This window comes from Pelmatolapia mariae, linkage group LG4 (genome assembly GCF_036321145.2).
Source record: "Pelmatolapia mariae isolate MD_Pm_ZW linkage group LG4, Pm_UMD_F_2, whole genome shotgun sequence".
In the NCBI taxonomy this organism is placed as follows: Eukaryota; Metazoa; Chordata; class Actinopteri; order Cichliformes; family Cichlidae; genus Pelmatolapia; species Pelmatolapia mariae.
In genome coordinates, this window is record NC_086230.1 from 23,690,483 (window position 1) to 23,713,550 (window position 23,068).

Here is a 23,068-nt window from a genome sequence, read left to right on the forward strand (position 1 = left end):
AAAACGAAAGACGCGGTAACTGTTATTGGCATTTTGGCTACTGGCAAGTCCGGGAGGCGGGACGAAGTCGCTTGACAGTCGAATCGCATGAATGCAATGATTCAATGTGTAGATGCTGATCCAATGAGCGCTCGAATAGCTACGCCTCGCACGTAATTGTCTGTGCGCGGGGCCACTCAGAGGGAGGCGAAGGCGGGCCTGGGTGGATGGATGACTGGAGTTTCCCTTGCGGTCTGAAGATTAATGGAAGGGGTCTGTTGATCTGAGGAATCGACTATCAGGTGGTCGGTCCCAGGAAATCATTGCACTTGACGGCTTCTTTGGAAACGAATGGGGAGAAATCAAGTGGGATAATCGCCATTGTTAAAAAAAAACGACTATACTGGACTTTTTTTTTTTTTAAAAAAAAAGGTCTCAAGTGAGAAGGCCTGCATACACTGAGTACCTGGTTAGTTAAGGCCAGACTGCGAGGAACGCTCAGAAGCTAACTTTAGCTTGCTAGTTAGACAGACGGAAGTGGCTTTCGACGATCTGTGTCCCGACTTGATTTTTTTTTTTTTTTGGTACAAAACCAAGCCGTCTGTGGAAATAAATAACAACTAAGTGACAAGTTGATTTGTCCGTGCTTGCTGGAGAAATTGACAAGCTAACGCTACCAAGCTGACATCCGCTGGCTATCTCTGCGAGCTAACGCGCTAAGCTGAGCTAACTTAAAGCGGCTAACGCTTAGGGCAGACTTCTGAGTTTCCCTGAAGTCACAACGGAAGAGTGCTGCTTTGAGCTACATTTACATTTAGTCAATAATGATAGCTGTCAGCTAGTAGCTAGCGGTCAGTTTCATTGAGTCCAGTGACTTGCGTTAACGGTGTAACAATACTCAGCGACTCGCAAAGGAAAACTGATTCCGAGCCAAGGGACTCCACCATCAGCCTGCCATCATGGGCAACACGCCCACAGCAAAGAAGGGCAATGAGATGGAGAGCGGTGAGTTGTACCCTTTACCTCTAAGTTGAAGCAGCTAGCTCGATCATGCCGTCTGCCCCTTAGATCGTTTTGCTATAGTCATTTCCTGTTTCCCATAATGACAGCCACATATGGAGTATACAACCTAGCATCTGTACAGTGCATCCATAATGAGACCACATTAAAATGCTGCAACGGATTTTCTCAAATATGAAGAAGTGTTTGTCAACCTAGACCCACGAAGGACACCCACCCGTGGTCATTCACCTCATACACTGTCATACACTTTCAGCCAAAGTTGTTTTACTGTGAGGCCACGGTCATCTCATCGGAACAGCAGGGGATGTTATTCATTTTCTCTGCTCGTCCTGTGGGAAAGCTCGTGACTGCGAGCCCGAGGTTATATTCAGAGTTACCAGTGAGGATGACAACAATTAGCCTTATACAACAGTCATAGGTTTCCTTGCGGTTTGTGTTTTTTAGGTCTTCACATCAGGTTATGAAAGCCGACAGTAACACCACAAACACAAAGCCCACTGTGCAGCTGCTTTCTTGTGCACTTCTTAGAATCACTTCAGAAAAATAAAACTTTCTTCTCTGTTTTTGAAGCCAGAGAAGAGATGTACATACTACTTCAGGATGTTTACATTAAGTGATGAGTGAGATCTTAATGCAGTGACTCTCATAGAGCAAAAATAACTGTTATCAGTGGAGGGAGGAAAATAATGCCACCAGGACGGGGTCATATGATGCATGAGGGTAATTTCTCTGCAGGCACAAACTTGGGAGTTGAGGAGTCTCTTGAACAACATGTGATGAGCGGCATTTAGAACAAGGGCACTTGTATGCGTCACGGAGTCTGTGTAATGTGGAGAAAGAGGTGATCTTGGGCTATCTTATTTGTTAGTTTTTGTCTAGTATATGTTTGTTGTTGTTGTTTTGTTTTGTTTTTTAAATAAAAAAGTTCTTCAACAAAAGTAAAATAGAAACCCCAAAGAAATGTTAATCATATACAATAATAAGTATTTTTAAAAATGACTTAATTTCTTATGAAAATAACTCAGTCAAAGCATTTGAAGTTCCCGTTTTAACAGTCTGGATCACAGGGTTGCAGAAAAGTTTTGGGAGGACACTGTTTTATGTTTCCATAACACCATAAATGACGCTCAAGTGTGCAAAGTCTGAACGGGTACCTGTTAAATGAATGTCAGCTCCTTGCTGCTGGTAGAGAGTAAGTGTGAAGAATGGCCTCTAGGCTCTCTACTGTACTGTTACCCATGTAACAAGGCCAAGGCTTTCAAGAGCCCTGGCTCAAAGGTTTGGGGTTTTTTTTCCTCAGTGTTGTAGACGTAAAGGAAACTGAAGGATTAGTAGGCTAAAAACATTGAAAGAGGAGGCGCTGCTGGAAGGTTTTTTCATACTTCGTCATACTTGACATCCTTATCAGTCTGATCATTGTGGGGGCCATCCGTGATCTACAGAGACAGGTGCAGGCAACGGGGTTGAAAGGCCACACCCAGAAGCATAATTTTCCACAGAGCAGCTAGAGATTAAGGGCAACATGGCAGCCCCCTTTGTTTCCTACGTAAAATGGAAGGAGAGTGTTGAGAGCTGATCCAGGTGTTTAACACGTGTCGCGTCCAAACTTTCCAGGCTGGGCAGGCAAGTGAGACACTGAACTGCTGTGCAGAGCTGACCCACAGGAAGAAGCAGGGCGGACAGACAAGTGAACAGCAGTAGGAAGTGAAGGAGCAAGGAAGTTCCAGCCCAGGCTCTGCACAGTTGGTCATCGCCTCTTCTGCTCTATAGACTAAACAGCCATACAAGGATAGCTTAAAGTTTGGGCCTTTAAGACGACGTTAGTTGAGCATTTTTGTGGAATTCCTCCTTGGTAAAATATCCGGACGTACAGCAGTTTTTAAAAGTCTACACAGGACATCAGCTGGCTTCCCTCCAGCATTGTATGATGTCTGTAATTCACAAGCTGGCAGGAAGGCTGTTTCATCGAGCTGGACCCTGTCTAGGGGACATAGGCAGTGGAGAAGGCAGACATGACCGACCACAGGAGGAGCTAGAGGCTTGCAACTGGAGTGAGTTTTTATTCTGGAGCTGGGCAGTAGCGTGGGTTAGGGGTGGAGCTGTAGCTCATGCTATGCTCCTTTAGCTTAGTCCTTCACAGGCAGAGGGGAAACGTCTGACAGATAACCAAGCTGTGTTTTCTCGATAATGTTGTACTAAATTAATCTCTTGAACTGGGGGATTGAGTGTCTAACGTTCATGTATAAAAATACATACGCAGAGCAGAGCACCCTGATGTTTGTGTCTGCTCAGTTACCACTTGTTTTTTATAGTTACAGTGAAAAGGGGGGCAGTTCTCTGTGCACTGTGCTGCACAGCAAAACACTCAGGCTAAAACTACACAACATAAACTAATTTTTTTCATTCTTTGACTTCCTTATGCTTTTGTCACTGTCCTCCTGACTCTAGTTTAAGACATTTTTCTATACCTTCACACTTAAAGTGCTCTCATTGGGCTTTGCAAAACGTTCGCTTTGCATTAGTGTGTTTTAAAGCTTTTTTGTGCATAAACAAAAAAACTCAGCCAAGTCTACTTATAAGGCAGTTATTCCCTCCCACTAGGAAAAACATGCTGCTTCTGAACTGGCAAAAAGCCTTATTGGCCAGTTCAGTCTTTTGTTTTCTTCTTTTTTGTAACTTAATAACATCACCCTGCAACATATTTACATAATGGCTTTGTGAAAGTTACTTTACATGACATCCAGAGTGTCATAAGTGCATCAGCTTTGGAAGTTTTTTTTCTTTTAAAACTACATTGCTGCATTGCCTAGATAAGTTTTAAGTGATTTCATGCCCATGTTTAAAGCACAATCACTTTCAGCATCCATCTAAAAAAACCAAAACACCCAAATATTCTTGATCTTAAATCTTATCCCAAGTGAATGTGTCCAAATTGTGTACACTTTGTCATATAAAATCAAATGGATTTTGATTTGTACGACCGCTATTTTATCAGGACTTGTACATGTACTTTACTCAACACAGATCGCCAAGAGTAAAATCATAATTGTTGCATTGTCTAAGAAACTGATTTATGGTTTAACTTTATGCTTTGTAATTCATTTACGATGGCAGTGTCCCAATAACAATAGGAAAAAAAATCTCTTAACGTCAGCCATGCAAAATGCTATCTTTGATGTGTCCGCAAGCCAGGGCTGTGTCAAAATGATAATACTGAGAAGAAATCAGAAATTCTGAACATCTTTAACACAGATTGGAGACTTATGAATAAGGACTGGGTTTAATTGTTGCTTTCTTTGTACCTTTTATGCTACAGAGCAACCGAAACTAAGCTGGCATCCCCAGATAATACACGTGCGGAGAACTAAAAAGTGTCTTAGGGCATGTCCTCGACACTCAAGGCCAATGCCAACGCCCTATTTCGCAGTTTTAAAAATGTTCATCCTGTCTCTTTTTCCTCTTGCCCATGTTCTAAGTCTTTGCCAAGTGTCATGATTCGTGCTTGCAGGCAAACGTAGCTCAGTGTTATCTCATTTTTGCTGGACCTGCTCACTAGTGAGAGGAGACTGGATTTTTAGTGGAGGGGCGAGGGGAGGGCGTTAAAGGAACATGAGCAGAATTAGAGGCAGGGTGAAAAGTTGAGTAGTGAGTAGTTTACTAGTCTTGTGAACAGGAGAAAAAAACAGACTAGTCAACCATAGACGCATGAAAACACAAGAAAAACCGAGCACAGTCAAATGGTTGAGGTTAAACATTGGCCAGATAACCTTTGCATATGTATTTCAAATCAACATTCGACAATCAAATCGCGTTGTAAATGTTGCTGAAATGTGTGACACATTGTGTCATTGATAACAACACACACACACACTGTCAGATTAGTTAGCAGTCCTTGCACTACCAGCCTTTTTTCCTTGCTGGCGTCAGTCACGTGTTTATATGCCAGTTTACTCTTGACACAGCCGATACGCGACCATTAAGATTCAACATCAAAGTGTGGCAGAACTGCACTGGTTCAGCAGCTGTCATCTGCTTACTTAACATCTCGCTTGTTTAAAACTTCCCATCACAGAGAGGGAGAGAGAAAGGGGGCCACAGCCGTCTGTCTGAGCTGCAGACCATGTTAGGGGTGGGTGGCATGGGATGATCTTTTAACCATTAATGCTTTCCATTAATCATATGATGTTTGACTGAGTAGTATTTCTGGTGGCGACTTGCAAGGGCTGCAACATTTAAACATGCAGATGACTGGTCATGCATAGTCCTTTTGAAGAGAGGTATTGGTGCAACTTATAGTATAAGGGTCAAAAACTGCATGTATTTTTAAAGTATGTGAGCCTTTTGTTGTAAGAAAAAAAATATTTTTCCAATGGGTGATCAGTGGGTTCTGTAAATATGAGCAAAACCTTGGTCAGTTAAGCAGTTATGACACAGGATGTTTGTGTGCTTGTGTGTGTTTTGAATATGACAATATAATGAGGTAGCACTCAATACAAGTACAACTCAGTCTATAAATATCTGTGGGGTTCATGACCCATCTCTGCTCTGCATGCAGCTGATTTGTGTAATGGTTAAAGTTTTTGTGTGTGTCGTAAGCCTGCACTGCTTATCAGTTGACCTCAGTGTTGAAAGCCAATCAGCCATCTCAGGCGAGCTTACAGCACTGAACTGACAACATGGCAAACTGACACTCGCTGCTAAATAATCCTGAGATCCAGCAGCATGCAAGCATGCATCACAAAATCTCCTATACATGTTCTCAAAATGTGGGGTATTTTCCCTTGCTTAATTTTGTCTGCCATGGATGATTGAAATATGCAGCAGTTCTCAAGCTAAAATGACACAATGAAGCTGATGGTTGTAGACATTTTACCTGCACGTGACAGTCATTGGAGTGGAAATGAATAGTACTTGAAAATACCTGGGTGGCCTAACTATATAGACTATATAGACTTAATGGCCAATTTATTGGGCATACTTGTTAAAGTGCTTTTTGAGGCAAATATGTAATCAACCAATCACATGGTGATTAATTAATAAATTTATTAGGCGTGTAAACATGCCCGTTACCACCTCCTGCAAATTCATCAACAGAGCCTAAGACTGAGGTCAGGAGGATCTGCTAGAGCTGAAAGGTGATTTTAAGTGACTTTCACATTGGCGAGGTGGTTGTTGTTGGTGTATTTCAGAAATTGCTGATATACTGGGATTTCCTTCACAGGCATCTTTGGAGTTTACAGAGAGTGGTATGAAAAATTGAGAAAATATTGGGTGAGTGGCAGCTCTCTGGGTGAAAATGCCTTACTGAGAGGCTAGAGGTCAGAGGAGACCAGCATTTTGAGCTGATGGGAAGATGACACTAACTCAAATAGCCAATTTGTTGCAACCAATGTAAGCAGAAGAGCTTCTCTAAACACACTTAACCTTGAAGCAGAAGGGCTGCAGAAGACCACAGTCAGGTGACAGTTCAGAAAGCAAAGGACTCCAGTCTGGTAATGGCGCAGTGTTTACACTAACTAGTTCCTATAAGGACTGTAAAAATATATGAAACGCGTATATAAATAACATCACATGTAAAACAAAGAATTTACTCTTGTACTGACTTTATTAGAGTCCTAAATTCTTCCTTTTATGCTTTTAATGCTACTTTCTTTTGCTTTTTTTGTTTTGTTTTTAACAAAGTAAGCAGCTACATGAGCTAGCTTTAAAACCAACTCCTCTCTGACTGACTTTTCCAGATTTTGTGGCACACATTCTGTAGCCAGGAAAAAGAAAGTACTTATTAGCCTCGGGTAACACATTGCTTTTGCCTCACCTAGTTTCCTGTCTATATGTATGTAGGAGCTGCCTGAGCTCCATCCATGGTTAATCTTAGAGCACGGAAGCAACATGACAAAATGTGAAGTAATCTCCTTTTGCAAAACCCCAAAACCTCTAAACAGCAGGCACATCTCCTCTCCTCTCTGGGGGTATCGCTGCTGTATTTTCCTCATCTTTCATCTGTCTTTACTGTCCTCACTGCTGATAACAGATTGCTATGCTTCCTGGCTATGTTGGCTTTTATATGTTTTTGCGTCTCATGATTAGAACCGTCAGAGTTAAGGGTGTACCTTTACTGTAGCTTCCCTCTCAGTACACTTCAGGGTGCTCCTTGTGTCCATTAATGTTTTTTGTTTTGTTTTGTGTCTCTGATATTGCAGTATTTGGCAAAAATGTATATCATGCATGAAAATAAGATTGATCCCACAGTACATGACTGGCTGTCAGCTCGCTTGCTCCTGAATTGGTCAGTAAATTAACACGTCTGCTGTGTTTAAGATGGTAAAGCACTCCTCATTCGTGACTTTGTCAGTATTTGTCCCCTGCCTGTTTTCATTTCATGGCTAAAAGCTGAGTTCTCACCTTTTACAAGCATTTGATCTCATTTCCATTTTACATACAGCTCTGTTTGCTCATTTACTGCTTTCTTATTCACCGCAAAGGCTTGTATGCTATCTGAACAAGGCCTGGTGTAGACTCCCACCTGATTTTGGCGCGCTTTGCGGTTTAATGTCGGTCAACTCGCCCTAATATAACCCCTCTATTCCTGCGTCAGAGTGGGGCAGTGAGGCCCAGGGGAGAGATGTGGGATTGATTTTTGGAGGATCAATTCAACCCTGGCACTAAACAACAGACTCTGGTGCTTTTGGTGTGTGTGTGTGTGTGTGTGTGTGTGTGTGTGTGTGTGTGTGTGTGTGTGGAGGAGGGGGGGGGGGGGGGGGGGGGTTCACTGTGGTTTGTGCTTTCCTGTTTTGCTAGCGTCTCCTGAGAGTGCCACTTTTTATGTTTCTGAAAACACCCAGATCATCTCTGAAAGTTTTTCATCAGTGACATCTGATTGGTTGTGCTAATTGGGGAAAGTTTTAGCTGCTGCTAGATGTGTCTAGTTCATCTCAAGGGTACTTGCTTAGGCCTAGTTTTCCATAGGACTTCATCTCTGGGTTGGATAAATATACCAGCTAGTGTTTTATGCCCCCTCCCCCTGATGATTATGCCCCTGTTTAGATCAATATGCTGTGTGTGTGTGTGTGCGTGTGTGTGTGTGAGAGAGAGAGACACATGAGAGGGAACAGCAGTGAGTACTTTGTGTACAGAATAAATATTGATACAAACCAAGCAAGGGACCAATTGATCTGCTCGAGTCTAACGGGAGCAGCACTGTTCTCCATACTATGAGTGCACACTGGAGGTGGATGCTACTTTTTGAACTTGGTCTCCAGCAGAGTGAAAGTCACAAGAAAGACTGAAGACTGCCGGCAGGGACTTTTGGCTGGGTTTTTGTGGATGTGTGGGGCTGCTGACTTGACCAGAGTGCTGTCAGAGGGGGAGGATAGGTCATGAGTCAGTGGCTGTGAGGAAGAGGCCAAGAAGTAGTATAGGGGAGACTTTGCAGGGCTAATGTGTGACAGGAAGAGCTCCAGAAGGCATGCAGGGAAGAGGGAGTCATCCTCACGCTCAAGTGAATCGGGGTCGCGCTCGGCAGATGCTGCAGCACCAGAGGTACCCATAGTCCTCCCAGATGGTAAGAAATTTGGAGCTACAGGAGAGTAAGAACATGGATTTTAAAAATATAGATATATATATATACTTTGATCAGCTGCATCTCCATTGGTACTCCTTGATACCAGTCCTGTTGCTGTGTCCATATAGCTGCCAGGTACTTTTTTCCACGTCTTTCCTTTGCGCAGTTCCAAGTTATTCCAGTAATAGCTCTTTCTGTTTGGAAGTGGAAGTTGTGCAACTTTCACAGGAAATGTTTTCTCCCTGGTGACCATTCGGCTTCCATTGCTCTCTGAGAGCCACAGTGCTCCTGACATGTTTATAGGAACTTTAGTCTTTGCCATTGTTGCTTGCTTTCTCCCATCCAATTGTTGGAGCTGCTGGTCTTTTGAGAATTTGCAGGAAATTATGTTTGCTAGATGAGGATTAAGCTTTTCTCTTGGTGTGTGTTTGTGTGTGTGAGAGAGAGAGAGAGAGAGATGCACAAATACTTGCATGAGACATTTATGAGTAGGTAGCTGTTTGTTTTTCATAATTAATTTTCAGTTTTCTGATTCAGACATCACTCCAAAAGGACATTAGCCGTATCACAAAGCTGATGAATAAACGACCGAGCACTTTCATTATTGACAGTTGACTGGCTTAATTTAAACTGTGCCCCAGGCTGTTGTGTTCTATTGATCGCCAAAGCAGACAGAAATTCCACATGATCATTTAAGCCTTAACATTTTTTTTAAGAGATTTGTACATTTTTGTAGTTTTAGTATTGATTTTAAGGTAACAGCTATCCATTAGCTTTCGCTTTAATTCAATTCTTTTAAAAAGATGTCAAAATTGTTAAGCTTATAATCTGATCGTTAAAAGTCGTTGAGTCGTTCTCCACACTTCATTAATGTTTTTGTAATAACATAGCAACACAGAAAAGTGGACTCAATTTTACTAAAGCAGTTGTCGGCCTACAACTGTCACCATTCTGTTTCCAGTACTAACAGTATAAATAGCACACTTCAGCTCAGCAGCTGTGCACGGTGCACTGACACTAAGGAAGAATGAGGAAGGGTTGGTTATCTACATGTTCCCACAGAGCACTGAGATTAACCCCATAAAGATAAGGGGGAAAAAAAGAACTTCTTCATATGACTGTGTGTGTAAAGTTGTTACAGTCTGTCCACGGGATTACAATGCCACTCAAATGTATACCACTTAGGAATGTCTTTTTCTTCTTCTTCTTCTTCTTCTTCTTCTTTTTTTAATTAAAGGAAAAGTCATCTCCATCTGTGTACCATTTAAGCAAAGTGCAAGTGTTATGACTGTCATTAGTTGGTTGGAGTCCTAAAATAGCCAAAAAATAAACATGCTTCTACCAAAACCTGTTAGTATTCTTGTTCTGATAAAGGCAGGCTGTTAAATGCAGGATAAAGAAACCTTGAAGATTTCATATGAAGGTGTGTACTACTCCCTGAGAACAGGACAGAATGACTTTCTAAACGGATAAGTGCCAGGACTCAGTGCACAGCTGATTGTTTCTCTAGATGTAATTGCCTTTCTTAGTTAAGTCCTAAACTAAAGCCCCTTTTCCATTAGTAACTACTCGGATTGACTCGCCACGATTCGACTCGAATCGACTGGTTTTCCATTACAATCCCGTGACGTAACTAACATGCGACACGAACACTACAATAAAGGTGGACGAATATACCAAGAATATACCTGCTGCTCAGTCTGTGGCTTGTCATCAGACTCGGGAATCACTGGGTTGTTTTTTTTGTAGCCATTTCCCTCGTTGGCGGGTTTCAAAAATGGCGTTTTTGACTTTCATGAACGAGATGCCAGTAAGCGGCATGAAATCTGACGTCACATTTTAGTACCTCCTCGGATTGCTTGGAACCCCGCCTGAGAAGTCACTAAAAAAAGTACCCGGTACTATGACCTAATGGAAAACCCTGAAAACTGTTGCAGACTTGCTGAGTTGATCTGAGTGGCTTATCTCCTTCATTAAATACTACTATAAGACTGCACTGGGTTTTGGACGACATAGGTTCTCATACAAAAGCGTATACTAAGTGTCTTGGAAATTAAGTCCCACAAGGAATAGCTTTAATTTATTACACAAAGAAATAAACTGTGAGGATTTCAATGTCATTTTGACAAACTCAAACCCACAGAGGCTGATTTCGGCTTTGCTGACTAGATCCTGACTGATTTATCAGTGCTCAGTATTAGCAATTTATTCGTTTCTGCATTTCTAATGGCAGATAAATGAACATTCGGAAAATAATAAAAGCAATTGAGAAAGGCCTGTTAACCATTTTACGTGAACTGATGTGGGATAGTTTATCTGTCAGAGAGCAGCTCTTTGGTTGCCAGCACATATTTGGAACGCCACAAACACAACAATGAGGCGATTGGAACAGAATGTAAACTGATACATACATAACTACACATAACAAGTGTCAAAGAAAAAGTATTGGTCAATATAATCCATGTACTGGATTTTTAAATCTCTAAATATTGATATCACTATCAGTCTTAAAAGTCCTGTATTGCTTGGGTTCAAGTACTGACGTGATCTGCGTAACCTTTAACATGATAAACTTGTTTTATATAACAAAGACTCTTTGAAACATGACTCCCAATGGTAGTGTGCCAGAAAATGAGTCTCTTTACGCCTGTGTTGCCATTAGTCTTCTATGAATCATCATTTTCAAGATTTCTCATCAGCTTCAGGTTTTATGAGATTCTTTCAACAAGGACATTCAAAGTGACCCCAGACTTTTGAGCAGTATTTTCAAATTCAATTTGTAAATATATGCAGATTTATATCATTTTACTTATTCCATTATTTTCCAGTGTGCAGTCAAAGAAGTTTGAGGCTTCAAAAGATTAGTTTGTTTAGTCTAAGCCTGAAGTGATACCTCAAAGGTTGTCCTCATTCTTTGATGGCAGAAATGTTGATTTAATGAAACCAACCTGGAATTCTTTGAAATTGATCACTTAGTTGTAAGAACAAAAAAGAACAGACTAGAATGAATAGTAGTTTGTTTAGACTCCAGTTTATTTAAAGCGTTACTATTTCAATTTGGCTTTATGTTTTTCATTTGTGTCTTGCTATTAAGTATTGCTGTGTTGTATTATTTTTCTCTATTCTGTGAATAGGGTCATCTATAGCATTTTTTTTAATTTACAAATTTGACAACTTTAGCTATGTGCTACGTATTAGCTTGTTCTCTTTCATTGTTGCTTGCTGTCAGCAGCTGATAAATGTTGGCCCAGGGTAGTAAAGACCAGATAAATCCAGACATCCAGTCATCACAAGCATGTTATGTTGCTCTCCATATAAGCTTGCCATTACTTCAATATCTTTATAAAAGTATTGTTAAATTCAGTTAGGTTTGGGTGAAAACTCTCTGAATGGGAATTTTGTTTCTCATTGCAGTGAAGGAGTTCCTTGCCAAAGCCAAAGAAGATTTTCTGAAAAAATGGGAGAATCCAGCACAGGTGAGATGATGAGACATAATTTAGTTTCTCCTCATTACTGTGTCACTCTGTTATTTGTAGCATGCTTTAGTTTTAGTTGTGTTGAGGCACTGTATTGTTAGTATATTTCAAAATGAATCGTGACTTGATTAATGTTTCTTACGCTCATTTACTCAGATAGCTGGTGTCATGGAAATAGTCCTGCCCCTAAACTAATGAAAGCCCATTTATTTCTTAAGGGCAGTTCGCCCTCTGCTGGGCATGTGTGTAATAATATAGTTGACAGCCACTTTCAGTCGCAAAATATATAACCCTGCTGGATTCATCAGGCTGTTAAGGAGACAGCATTCTGTCATCCAGACATGGATCACTTACGCAGATGTTCCTCGGGGCTACTTTCAGACACGAAAATGGTGTCTGAGAGTGTTACAGGCCGTGTGCAGTTTTTCCCCTTAAGACTAGTTGCAGGACTTGATGTGGAACCTACTCTTGTGAACTGCGACCACGCTTTTGAATATCCATTTTTGCCATTGTTAAGAAGAAGCAGGATCTATGTGTGTCGTGCAGGGTGCTACAGCGAACGACCCACCCCACCCCTGACTCAGAGAGAGAAAAAGAGACGGACCGGCATAGATAGATCATAGACAATTTTCTCAAACTTAATATAATTAGAAGAGATTTGGTGAAATTAAGTTTTAAATGTGAACATGTAATTGCTTTTTAAGGCATTCTGTAGTGCACCGAGCTGCTTAGAAAGAGGCACGCGAGTGCAACTGCACGTGTCTGCCCCTTAATGTAACTGCATGCATTCAGACTTGTGTTGAATGAGATGTGCTCAGATTATTGTAGCAACTTTTATGGAAAATTAACAAGGTCACTTAATCAGCAGCGAAGCCACGACATGTTTAGATGCTGTCAGATAAGTTAACCATGAGTGTGCCTCAAACAAAAGACGATATGTTCAATTCATAGTAAAATAACTTGTGAATACTTGTTACTGATATGGGATGCCCTTTTAGTTCAGGTTTTGCAAAAAACTATGAGGGGCTTGTAAGGGCAAACAGATTGTGATCGTTTCTCTAACTGGCATGGTCTTCTGTCTCCCAGCAAACTGCAGCGTTGGATCACTTCGAGCGTTTGAAGACTTTAGGCACGGGCTCGTTTGGTCGAGTCATGTTGGTGAAACACAAAGACTCTGGTCAGCATTATGCCATGAAAATACTTGACAAACAGAAGGTACAGTATTTTTGAAGCACCTAATTCAAGAGTATATTAGAGAGTAAATAAATATGACTCAATTGGCTGCTCTGGCTTGTATCCTAGCATCTAGCTTTACATGTCAAAGTTTTGGGAAACTGCAAAACCCCCTGAAACCCTGTGGGTAACCTGACATGCATTTTTGGTTACTTTTTCACAGCGGTATTTGAATTTATCGAAATCTGGCCTGGGGGGTTTGTTTAGTTGTTCGTTTACTTTTTGACAGCCTTCTTACCTTTCTATGTCCTGATCCCTCACAGGTAGTGAAGCTGAAGCAGATAGAGCACACACTGAATGAGAAGCGTATTCTCCAAGCCGTCAGCTTTCCATTTCTGGTGCGACTGGAGCACTCTTTTAAGGTACGCGTTTGTGTCCTTCCACTTTTGTTGTTTATCTGTAGTAATTTGGCCGGCTTGTTTATGCGTGCATGCTTTACGTGTCAGTAAGTCTTTCCTCATCTTACTCCAGGACAACAGCAATCTGTATATGATAATGGAGTACGTGCCTGGGGGTGAAATGTTCTCACACTTAAGGAGGATCGGTAGATTCAGGTGAGTTGTGTTAACTCTGATGAAAGGCCTCCATGTGCTGTTCCCAGACTTTAGGTATTGAGCCTCGTATGTTGTTTTTGCAGTGAACCACACGCCCGCTTCTACGCAGCCCAGATTGTACTGACCTTCGAATACCTTCACTCGCTGGATCTCATCTACCGAGATCTGAAGCCAGAGAACCTGCTCATTGACCAGCAAGGTTACATACAAGTATGTGTTACATGTTTGTATTTAATCATCATCAACAGCATTTGCTGCTTAGTGTCTCTAAAAGTGCTCTCCCCGTATGTGACTAGCAGCTAAGGGCTATTTATTCTGTTTCTTAGGTAACAGATTTTGGGTTTGCAAAAAGGGTGAAAGGCCGAACTTGGACGCTTTGCGGGACTCCCGAGTACCTGGCGCCAGAAATCATCCTCAGTAAAGTAAGTGTTAAGCAGATTAACAGGGGAAAATTTAGGAAGCAATTGCTTCATCAGTTTTTAGACTGTGAAACAGCTTTCTTTTTGCTGTTTCCTGTGAACGTTGTAGTGGGAAGTGTTTGTTAGCAGACATGTCTGATGCCCTTTGTTTCTCGTGTATTCTTCAGGGTTACAACAAAGCTGTGGACTGGTGGGCTTTGGGAGTACTGATATACGAGATGGCTGCTGGTTACCCACCCTTCTTTGCAGACCAGCCTATTCAGATTTACGAAAAGATTGTATCAGGGAAGGTGAGTTTGGCTACCTGGAAAAATCCACTTTTATTTGTGTAGGTATTTAGAATTGTGCACTTATCCCCAACTAAGGACTCATTATTACCACCTACTACTGCTTCAAATACACACTGTTACATTTGAACTTTTAGCCTTTATGCTTTGAAAAGTGTATAAAATAACACATTTAGCTTTTCAATTATTATTTCTGAGAAATACTGTCTATGAATCAAGAGGAAAAAGTTAATGTCGACTCTATGAGCCGCCGCAAAACTCATAAAATAAAATGCAGACCAGCACAGAGCACAAGCTGCAGTAGAATGAAGTCGTGCGTGACTTGATTCCTCTGTAAAAACTGTTTAATATAATGTGTAGTTTATAGCTCCCAAATGTCATCTCTGACTTTCACGTATGGTCTCAACAGTGGTGAGAAAAGCAAAAGAACAACTAGCTGGAAGCAACTCCTTAGACACAAATGTCTCATGCAGCAGAGGGGTCAAAAGAGAGTGGAAACAAATGGACACAACCAGAGAACCATCAAATTTAATTAAGCCGTGTCTCTGCCCTCTTTATGTCTACACAGGAGTCTTTTAGGCACTGTATTGAGTCGTAGGTACATTAACACTGTAGGTGCATGTTTTAAGCACAGGAGAGTGGGGTGCTTTTCATTATGCTAAACACGTCTTCTTATTTCCCTTACTGGTATTGCTTTCTATCACCTTTGCTTCTCATAGCAAGAGAGAGAGAAAAGAAGGATACATCAGGTTTTCCTTGCGTTTTTGTTCTTCCAGTAGGCTCCTCATTTCTTCAAGGTGCATTTATGATTGTTGGAAGATCTTCCATGATAGCAGGGGGGGGGGGGGGGGGGGGGCATTTCTGGATCACTGGAGGAGAGAGGATGCAAGAATGCTTGTTAGCAAAATGAGAAGAATCAATATACGTATATGCTTTGGGACATACTAAAATGCAAGCTCTTATGCTTGTGTAGCAGGATTGATTAAAATATAAATGTATCTGCTTTGAGAAATGCACATGACATGGAAAATTGAAAACAGCCACAAGAGCGCCTTCTCTGTAGACATGTTGGTGGTCGTGATTTTCCACCTGAAGGTCTAAAGTCTCGCAGTGTATTTAGATGATTATATGAGGAAGGAATGAATAGTTTATTCCAAACCAAATATAAAAACAATTTCAACCTTGCATGAGAATATAGAGCCATGAATGGTTATTACACTTCAGTTAAACTTTAACTGAATTAGCTTAATTTTCTAAAGTTGAACTCTTACATCAGAAAAGTCACAATAAGACATTTTTTTCCCCCCAAAATGATCAGCCTTATGCCTGGGAACACACTCCGAACATCACTCTGATTGCTTTATGTGGTTTGCAGGTTCGCTTTCCTTCCCACTTCAGCTCAGACCTGAAAGATCTGTTGAGAAATTTGCTGCAAGTGGATCTGACCAAGCGCTTTGGCAATCTCAGGAATGGAGTCAATGATATCAAGGGCCACAAGTGGTTTGCCACCACCGACTGGATTGCCATCTACCAGAGGAAGGTAAGAGGCCAGCTTTCAAGCAATAGGAATGTGAACATAAATATAGTCTGGGGTCTGAAAAAACGAGTCGGGATAAAGGCCCCTCAGACCAGCTGTTTTTCTAATGACCAATAGGTGGTGATTGTATTTAAATCTGCGGGAAAATGACCCTGTAGCTCATTTTATTTTGACAGATGATTGAGAATTTATGGTCTCAATCACTAGTTTCATGTCTTATAGAGTATGGCAATCACATGGTTGATCATTTTGTACATTATTATGACTTTTACAGTAATATAAAAAAAGCAGGAGCTGCTTTAGAGCGATACTACCTCTTGACATGGCAACGTAAAAAAATACTCCAAACAATGGTTGTCACTATGGTAGCTACACCCATCTTTTATATACAGTTAATGTTTATAAGTGTTTCTTCATATTTACAATTTAAGGAATGGAGAAAATTCCTTATTGCATTCTTTCCTTAAAAACGAAACTGCTTTTAATGAGATTTCGGTCAGCTTAGGCGTGTTTTGTGACTGCGGATAATTTCACTGTGTTCTGCCTGTGTACAGAGGGTATTTCAGTGGAGGTTAATTGGGAAAAATATGCAAAGGTTTTTAGTACTTTCCCCTTTCCTTCATGCAAAAAGTGGATTCTGCAGAAAACAAAAGCACTGCGCCTAATTTGAAAACCCATGTTCAGCCTTTGTCAGTATAATATGAATACAAATACAAGTTTGAGCTCCTGAGCTGTAGCTTTTAATTCCTAATTCACAGTTACAGTTGTCAAAGGATTTTACAAAGTTTGAATAGCTCTGCATAAAACGTATGTTAAGGGCAGCTGTCCCCCCCACCACCTCACCTGTCTATTTGTTTTTCAGTTTGATTACATTTAAAGCTAATATGGATCCCCTGCAAAAAGACAAATAACTGAATAATTGTGCTGAATAACCAGAATTATGGCATTTTTTGCCTTAATCAAGCAGCCTAAGTTCAAATGTGGGCTTATGGGAATGTACATGATTGCACTTATAGTCCTGCAGGGTGTTCAGATTGACTATCAGACAGACATCACAAATATCAATGTAGGAGTGTTTCATTGAATTCTGCATTTGAAGTTACACTTTAACCGCTTTGTCTGTGCGTCTGTCTCCTGTCTGCGTTCCAGGTGGAAGCTCCCTTTATTCCTAAGTGCAAAGGCCCTGGTGATACAAGCAACTTTGATGACTACGACGAAGAAGAAATCAGAGTCTCCTTCACAGAGAAGTGTGCAAAGGAGTTTGCTGAGTTCTAGATACCAACCACGAGTAGTGATATGAGAGAGAGGCAGGGATTTAGAAAGTTAAAGGGGGTCTGAGGACAGAAAGCACTAAAGTGGACTGATAACTTGCTTATATGTGATGAGGAAAACGATGTAAAATCCACCCCCCAAATGGAAAGACGGAGGCAAAGTGGTAAAAGATCCAACAGAACCAGCAGTGTTGCCTTTTTGATTGTTTCTCAACTGTTACCTTTACACTTTATTTATCCCTCTTGTGTTTTGTGCCAGGGGCTTGACAAGAACAGGCATAGGTTGTGGCTGTTCAGCTAGATTTGTTTCTTTCTGATGGTGTAAATGACATGTTTTCAGTCTCTGCAGGTTGAGGCATTGATTTTTCTGTTAAGGTACTGAATCTGCTAAAGCTCCTTTTTTTATTTTTCCTTCCCCCCTCCCCCCGAGCGGGCCCTCTCTTCAAGCTTCTCTAAGAGTGATCGTTGTATCTTGTCTCCTCCCCACCCCCAGTCTCCTCTCCACCTCTCCATCCCAAATCTGTCCAAGCAATACCAAGTCCAACAGCAGTGCCTATCATAATGCCAACTGGTTGGAAAACTGTGTCGAAAGCGTTGGTGCAGAGCTTTGGCTACGGTGGCGGTGGCCCTCGTGCCCGTTTTGGTTGAAAGCTTGAAAAACTCTCTGCACCTGCCTTTGTCTGCTCAATGTGGCATGATTATTGGGTAGATGATGCACTCTGCTGCTTGCCGCTGAAGCAGCGGCGACCTCTTTGATCAGAGTGAAAATGATTTATCACGGTAAACTTCACTGCGGTCCTGCTCGTTTAGGGACCCGCGGGAAGTAAACATGAGGTCTGCATTTAAGTCTGTCTTTCTCTTAGCTGAATTTATTAGAGCATTTTAAAAGGAAAAAAAAATCCTATCGTGATCATTTTGTCCTTTTTATGTCAATCTCTGTGCTTGTGTGTTATTTAGTGCTCACGGGTGGGTTTAAAAAGCTGTGATTTAGCAGCAGCTAACATTGTGGTCACACTCCTGACTATTGTTTATTTAATTCATAGTACATTTATACATGTATATTGATATATATAAATATAAGATAGAGAACATGAAATATCCATCTTTTTTCAACATATGTCTATGTCTCATAGCTGTGAAACTGACTTTAAGATTTTATAAATAAACAAATATTATATAAATTCTGCCAAATTTGCAAACTGAGAAAAATGCAGTTTCCTGTATGTGACTCTGATGGTGGTGGATTTTAATACGCAAAACAGTAGCAAAACGTTTCAACAACATGTGCATGTTATTTTTGTACAATATCACTTTTAAAGAAAGACGGCAGAGCTTTGTGTGTTACTCGTGCCGAGGTACCTGAGATCACGAATACTGTTTAACATTAAAAAGGACAGTCAGTGCTCTATTGGAAGATGGATTGGGAACAAGACCCAGTTAAATGTGTCAAAGTTCTTCTGGGTTTGGGTCATTATTCAGTTGTAGGGCACCAGATTGCAGATAATTGTCACCGGGGTTGTGCTTCTCCTCTTCCCTGACATTTTTGCCCCGCCCCTCCCCTTTTTGTAATTCTCCCTACATGCAAAACCTTCATAGATTTACAGTCCAACCAATTTTCTTTTTCTTTTTTGAACTGTTGGGTTTGGGAGTGTTTTGTTTCTTTTATTTTTCCAGCTTTCTCTGTAACAAATTAAAACCAAGGAAGCAAACCTAAAGCTTTTTTTTTTTTTTTTTTTTTTTTTTTTTTTTTGCCAAGTTTCTTTACATGGATGCAAGACAATCGCAGACCAAATCTTATTGCTGGTTTGTTGACTGAACACAATGTTTTGGTTCATTGAAGGACTTACCGCTGTCGCCCACCTGCCATCCATACATAGGCCTTAGGTGCTAGACCTTGTCCATCTCACTGAAAAGTTTCTGTGAACTGTTTGATGTGCATCGAGCTCTTTGTCATACAGTCGTGTAACGTGACATGTTTAGAATGTTTTGGGGGGGGTTTGACTCCAGTTGATTTCAGTAGGCTTGAGTGATCATTTTTGGCAGTGTCTTAATACGATTGAGATCAATCGCAGGATGCTTTTTTTTTTTTTCTTTTTTTTTTTTGAGAATGTCTTGAAATGGAGAGGTTTCAGTGCTGTTTGGAAACCTGATGTGTGTGGGGGGTTTTCTTTTTCTTTTTTTTTTAAATACATTGCGTTGGCAGGTTTGGTTTTTCTTGCACGTGGTAAAGCAGCCCAATGAGAAGACTTCCCTCTGGGCCTTAGACATGTTTGAAAAAGCACTGTTTCCACAGCTAACGGTCTGGTTGCTGGTTAACCTTTTTTCGGGGGATTTGTTTGAGCATCACACTAAACAGTAAAGTTGCTCACTAACCAAGCTGTCCAGCCTTTTGAACACAGTGAAGCACAGGCCACACAGTTCATTTGTGCTAAATATTTGAGTCCTTTAATACACACTGTAATGTTTTGAAGAGGGCACATGTAATGCCTTTCTACCCAGCGATGACTAAACCACCGATTGGTAGAAGGCAACGCCACTTGATCCACTTCAGACACCGAAGCATCACACTTTGTTTTTTCTTTACAATACAAGACGTATTGTCACTTTTCTATCAGCTATCAACTGCTCTGTGCTACTTAAGGTTTTTTTTTTTTTTTCTCCCGTCTGCCTTCTCTTTTCATCAAGTTTCCACACACACTTCTTTCAAACATAACACTTTTTACATCTGAGATGTTTTGCGTTCATATTTTCTAATTGTATTTTCAGAAAAAGAGAGAAAAAAAAGCAAAAACAACATTAATCTTTCTCCTCATGACCTGGGTACAGTGATTGTGTAGTCTATTGTACCTTTTGGGAAACAATACTGTATATCCTTGCCTTCGACAGTCTTAACTATCTTACCCTCTTCTGGAGAACTTGACAGATACCCTTAGAACACAATGAGTATGTTAAAAATATATATACATAAAGTAATATTTTGCAAAATGTATCATTCCAATAAAGTTTTACTTGTTAAGACTAATATGTCTGGGTTATATGTAAACTTTCTCTTCACTTCGCAGAAGGCAGTTGTAGGGTAACAGCTGGATAAGACAAATATACATGCCGGTAGGTGATGGCAGATGCTGTATTTCCACCGTCCTGTCTGTTATTGTGAATGCTTTAAGAGGATAGCAGGCGCAATTGAATAATGCAGTGTTGTGTTCATCCTGTCACAGTATGGTGTCAGTTACCAACCAGCTCCCAGCACCCCTTTTCCAAATGTAACCCCAACCTCAGTGCACTCTTTTATTTTTTCTTCCCCCTCTTTCTTTCTTTCCTCCTCCTCACTTGCATCTATCTGCATAAGTCATACAGTTGTATGCAAAAGGGTTTGGCACCCTGCGGCGAATTGCATATTTTTGTTGATTTTTGAACTGAAGACCAATAAATACAACTCCTGCAGCAAACGCGCATCAAAAATGAATTCTCCACATGTTAATGCACTCCTGCCATTTTGATTTATTTAATGAAATAAAAAGTACTTGTGGGCATGTGCCGTTAAAAGCTTCAGCTTGGGTTTCATGTGTGGATCGCCGTCGTCTTGCAGAAGTCAGCCACTTTTTCAGTTGCACTTCCTTGGCTCGATCGCATGACATTTGCATCCTGAATTTGCTGATAGGCAGTGAAATTTTTTCTTCCCTTTTATCCATGCAATGCTTCCTGTGACACCACCCCAAAGCACAATATCCCCAGTCCCAAGGTGTTCTTTTCATCAATGCAATTCCTTCCCCCTCTCTTTCTCTGAATATATATGTATAGATAGATATATAGATCTATAGATATCTCCAGTAAATATGACCAAAGAGCTGAGCTTCTTGTTCTCCATACAAGTCTAGCCTATCCAGATGTTGCTCTGCATGCTTCAGATGCTGAGTTTTTATAATAGGACCTCAGATAACGTTTCTGTTTTTAATGGCTTGCATATTGGCCACAATAATCCACCATGGAACTTTTTCAAGACGCTCAAGCTGAAGCTTTTCCCACTGACTGAGGGAGGGGTAGGGGAGGGAGGGGGGATTGTGAGTTGTTTTCTTAAAGATTAAAGCAATCTGCGAAGGAGTAAGGGATTCAGAATTTCCAAATCAAGAAAAGCCTCAAATCACAAATGAAAAACTATTGGAATGACTCACTCTGTGTAAAATAAAGTGGGCAATTTGGCCAGTGGTCCGCATATGTTTGCACGTATTAAAGGCCTAGAAAGCTGAGCCATCATTATGAATGCACTATTGCCATTTAAAAAAAAAAAATACAAAGCCATGGAGTAAATCTGTTACTACATTACACATTACATTAAGAAAATGTTAGTGCATAGATTTAATTTGTAAATATGGAGAACATGCAGATGAGTGACTAATTAAATGAAAACCTTACCCTCAATGAAAAGGTCAAAGTTTATCTGGAGACTTTGTTAAGCTGTGGGTGGCATAGTTTGGGCCTATGATGTCTTCTTAGGGGCTAATGGTCACTTTAAATCAATACAAATTGGTCCTAAGTGATCCCATGATGAAACGGGGGTGGTTTCTTTCAGGATGACAAGGACCCCACCCTGTCTAAAATGCAGAAAGGGTCACTGAATGGGCTGAGAGTGCAGGCTTTGTATTCACACGACTCCTGGTTTAGTTGAACGCCTACAGGAGATTAATAAACTAAAAATGCTCTCTGCCACCAAATCAGGATATCTTTTCACGAAATGGTGCAGAAACATTAACAAGGTGTTTTGACGTTATGAGGCAGCAGTTGGTGGCCCCAAAACCTTACCAAGATGTAAGTTTACATATATACTGTAAGTTATAAATCACTGAAACAGCTTTTGTGGTGGTGAGACTGTGTAAAAGCCCTGTGCTACCCCTCATTTCTTTATATCTTGCTTCCAAAGAGCCAAACTTTAACAAATTGCAATGAAGTGCTCTTGAGCAATAGTTCTCTTGGCTTTTTGGCTGCTTTTTCACTCATTTTTTAAAGCGTCTTAAAACTGACCTATGAATCATTCAAGCATTAAAAAATGCACATAACTCGAGGAATGAACCAGTGTTGTGGCTACACAAACAACTTAGCAAAGAACCATTTTTTAAATTGTGTCTTTAGGCACTTTGCTACTAACAGCTTGTTGCAAAAGCATGTTGTTTTTTGTTTTTTAGTTACATTTATGAAAAATGCCAAAGATAACACAGTTTGATGAGCATAAGGTAGTATTTGTGCACCAACAGGGTGATTCTTAAAGGGCAATTAGCTGAAAACTTGGCATATCTCAAAATTGTGAGCAGTGTGTCTTAAATTTGAGGATAATAGAAGAAGTGTCGGGCCTAAAAGACTATCTACAGCAGATGAAGAGTATCTGAAAAGTCATATCCTTAAGTAATAAGAAAAAATCCATCAAAGACCTGACCTTAGAGACAGATCTGGCTCTTCAGTTGATCCATCTGCTGTTCACTGAAGCCTCAGAAGAAATGGTCTCAGTGGAAGGGTGGCTGTCAAGAAGCCATTCTTATGGAAGGGAAACGGGGAGAAAATCCTGAGGTATGCCAAATTACACAAAACTGGACTGAAAACCAGTGGCAAAAGCTCTCAAGGAGTGATGAATCCACTTAAGGTCAGGGGAGAAGTGCAACAGTGTGTGTCTGCAACCATCTGTAAAACGTGATGGAGGCTCTGCCACGGTATGAGACTGCATTTCAGCCAGAGTTGT

The 23,068-nt window shown here is 40.7% G+C and overlaps 1 protein-coding gene across 3 annotated transcripts; it reads left to right on the plus strand.

The window, feature by feature from the left end:
• Positions 1–200: 200 nt before the first annotated feature.
• prkacaa (protein kinase, cAMP-dependent, catalytic, alpha, genome duplicate a) lies at positions 201–20,362 on the plus strand. 3 transcript variants are annotated; one of them, XM_063472005.1, is made up of 10 exons: positions 201–984; positions 11,978–12,039; positions 13,126–13,254; positions 13,536–13,634; positions 13,744–13,826; positions 13,910–14,036; positions 14,153–14,248; positions 14,413–14,535; positions 15,908–16,072; positions 17,219–20,362. In XM_063472005.1, exons 1-10 carry the CDS (start codon positions 939–941, stop codon positions 17,342–17,344), a joined length of 1,056 nt encoding a protein of 351 aa, XP_063328075.1. In that variant the 5' UTR covers positions 201–938; the 3' UTR covers positions 17,345–20,362. The 3 variants fall into 3 exon arrangements, with proteins under 3 accessions (XP_063328075.1, XP_063328076.1, XP_063328074.1); XM_063472006.1 differs by lacking the exon at positions 201–984 and adding an exon at positions 2,900–3,053; XM_063472004.1 differs by lacking the exon at positions 201–984 and adding an exon at positions 8,133–8,563.
• Positions 20,363–23,068: the final 2,706 nt, after the last annotated feature.

Excerpts from the sequence above, each read along its gene's own strand:
- prkacaa (XM_063472006.1), top strand. The coding sequence starts at position 2,927 with ATGATGTCTGTAATTCACAAGCTGGCAGGAAGGCTGTTTCATCGAGCT. Across the intron at positions 13,635-13,743 it reads GACTGGAGCACTCTTTTAAG|GACAACAGCAATCTGTATAT; the intron begins GTACGCGTTTGT and ends ATCTTACTCCAG. Across the intron at positions 13,827-13,909 it reads AGGAGGATCGGTAGATTCAG|TGAACCACACGCCCGCTTCT; the intron begins GTGAGTTGTGTT and ends TTGTTTTTGCAG.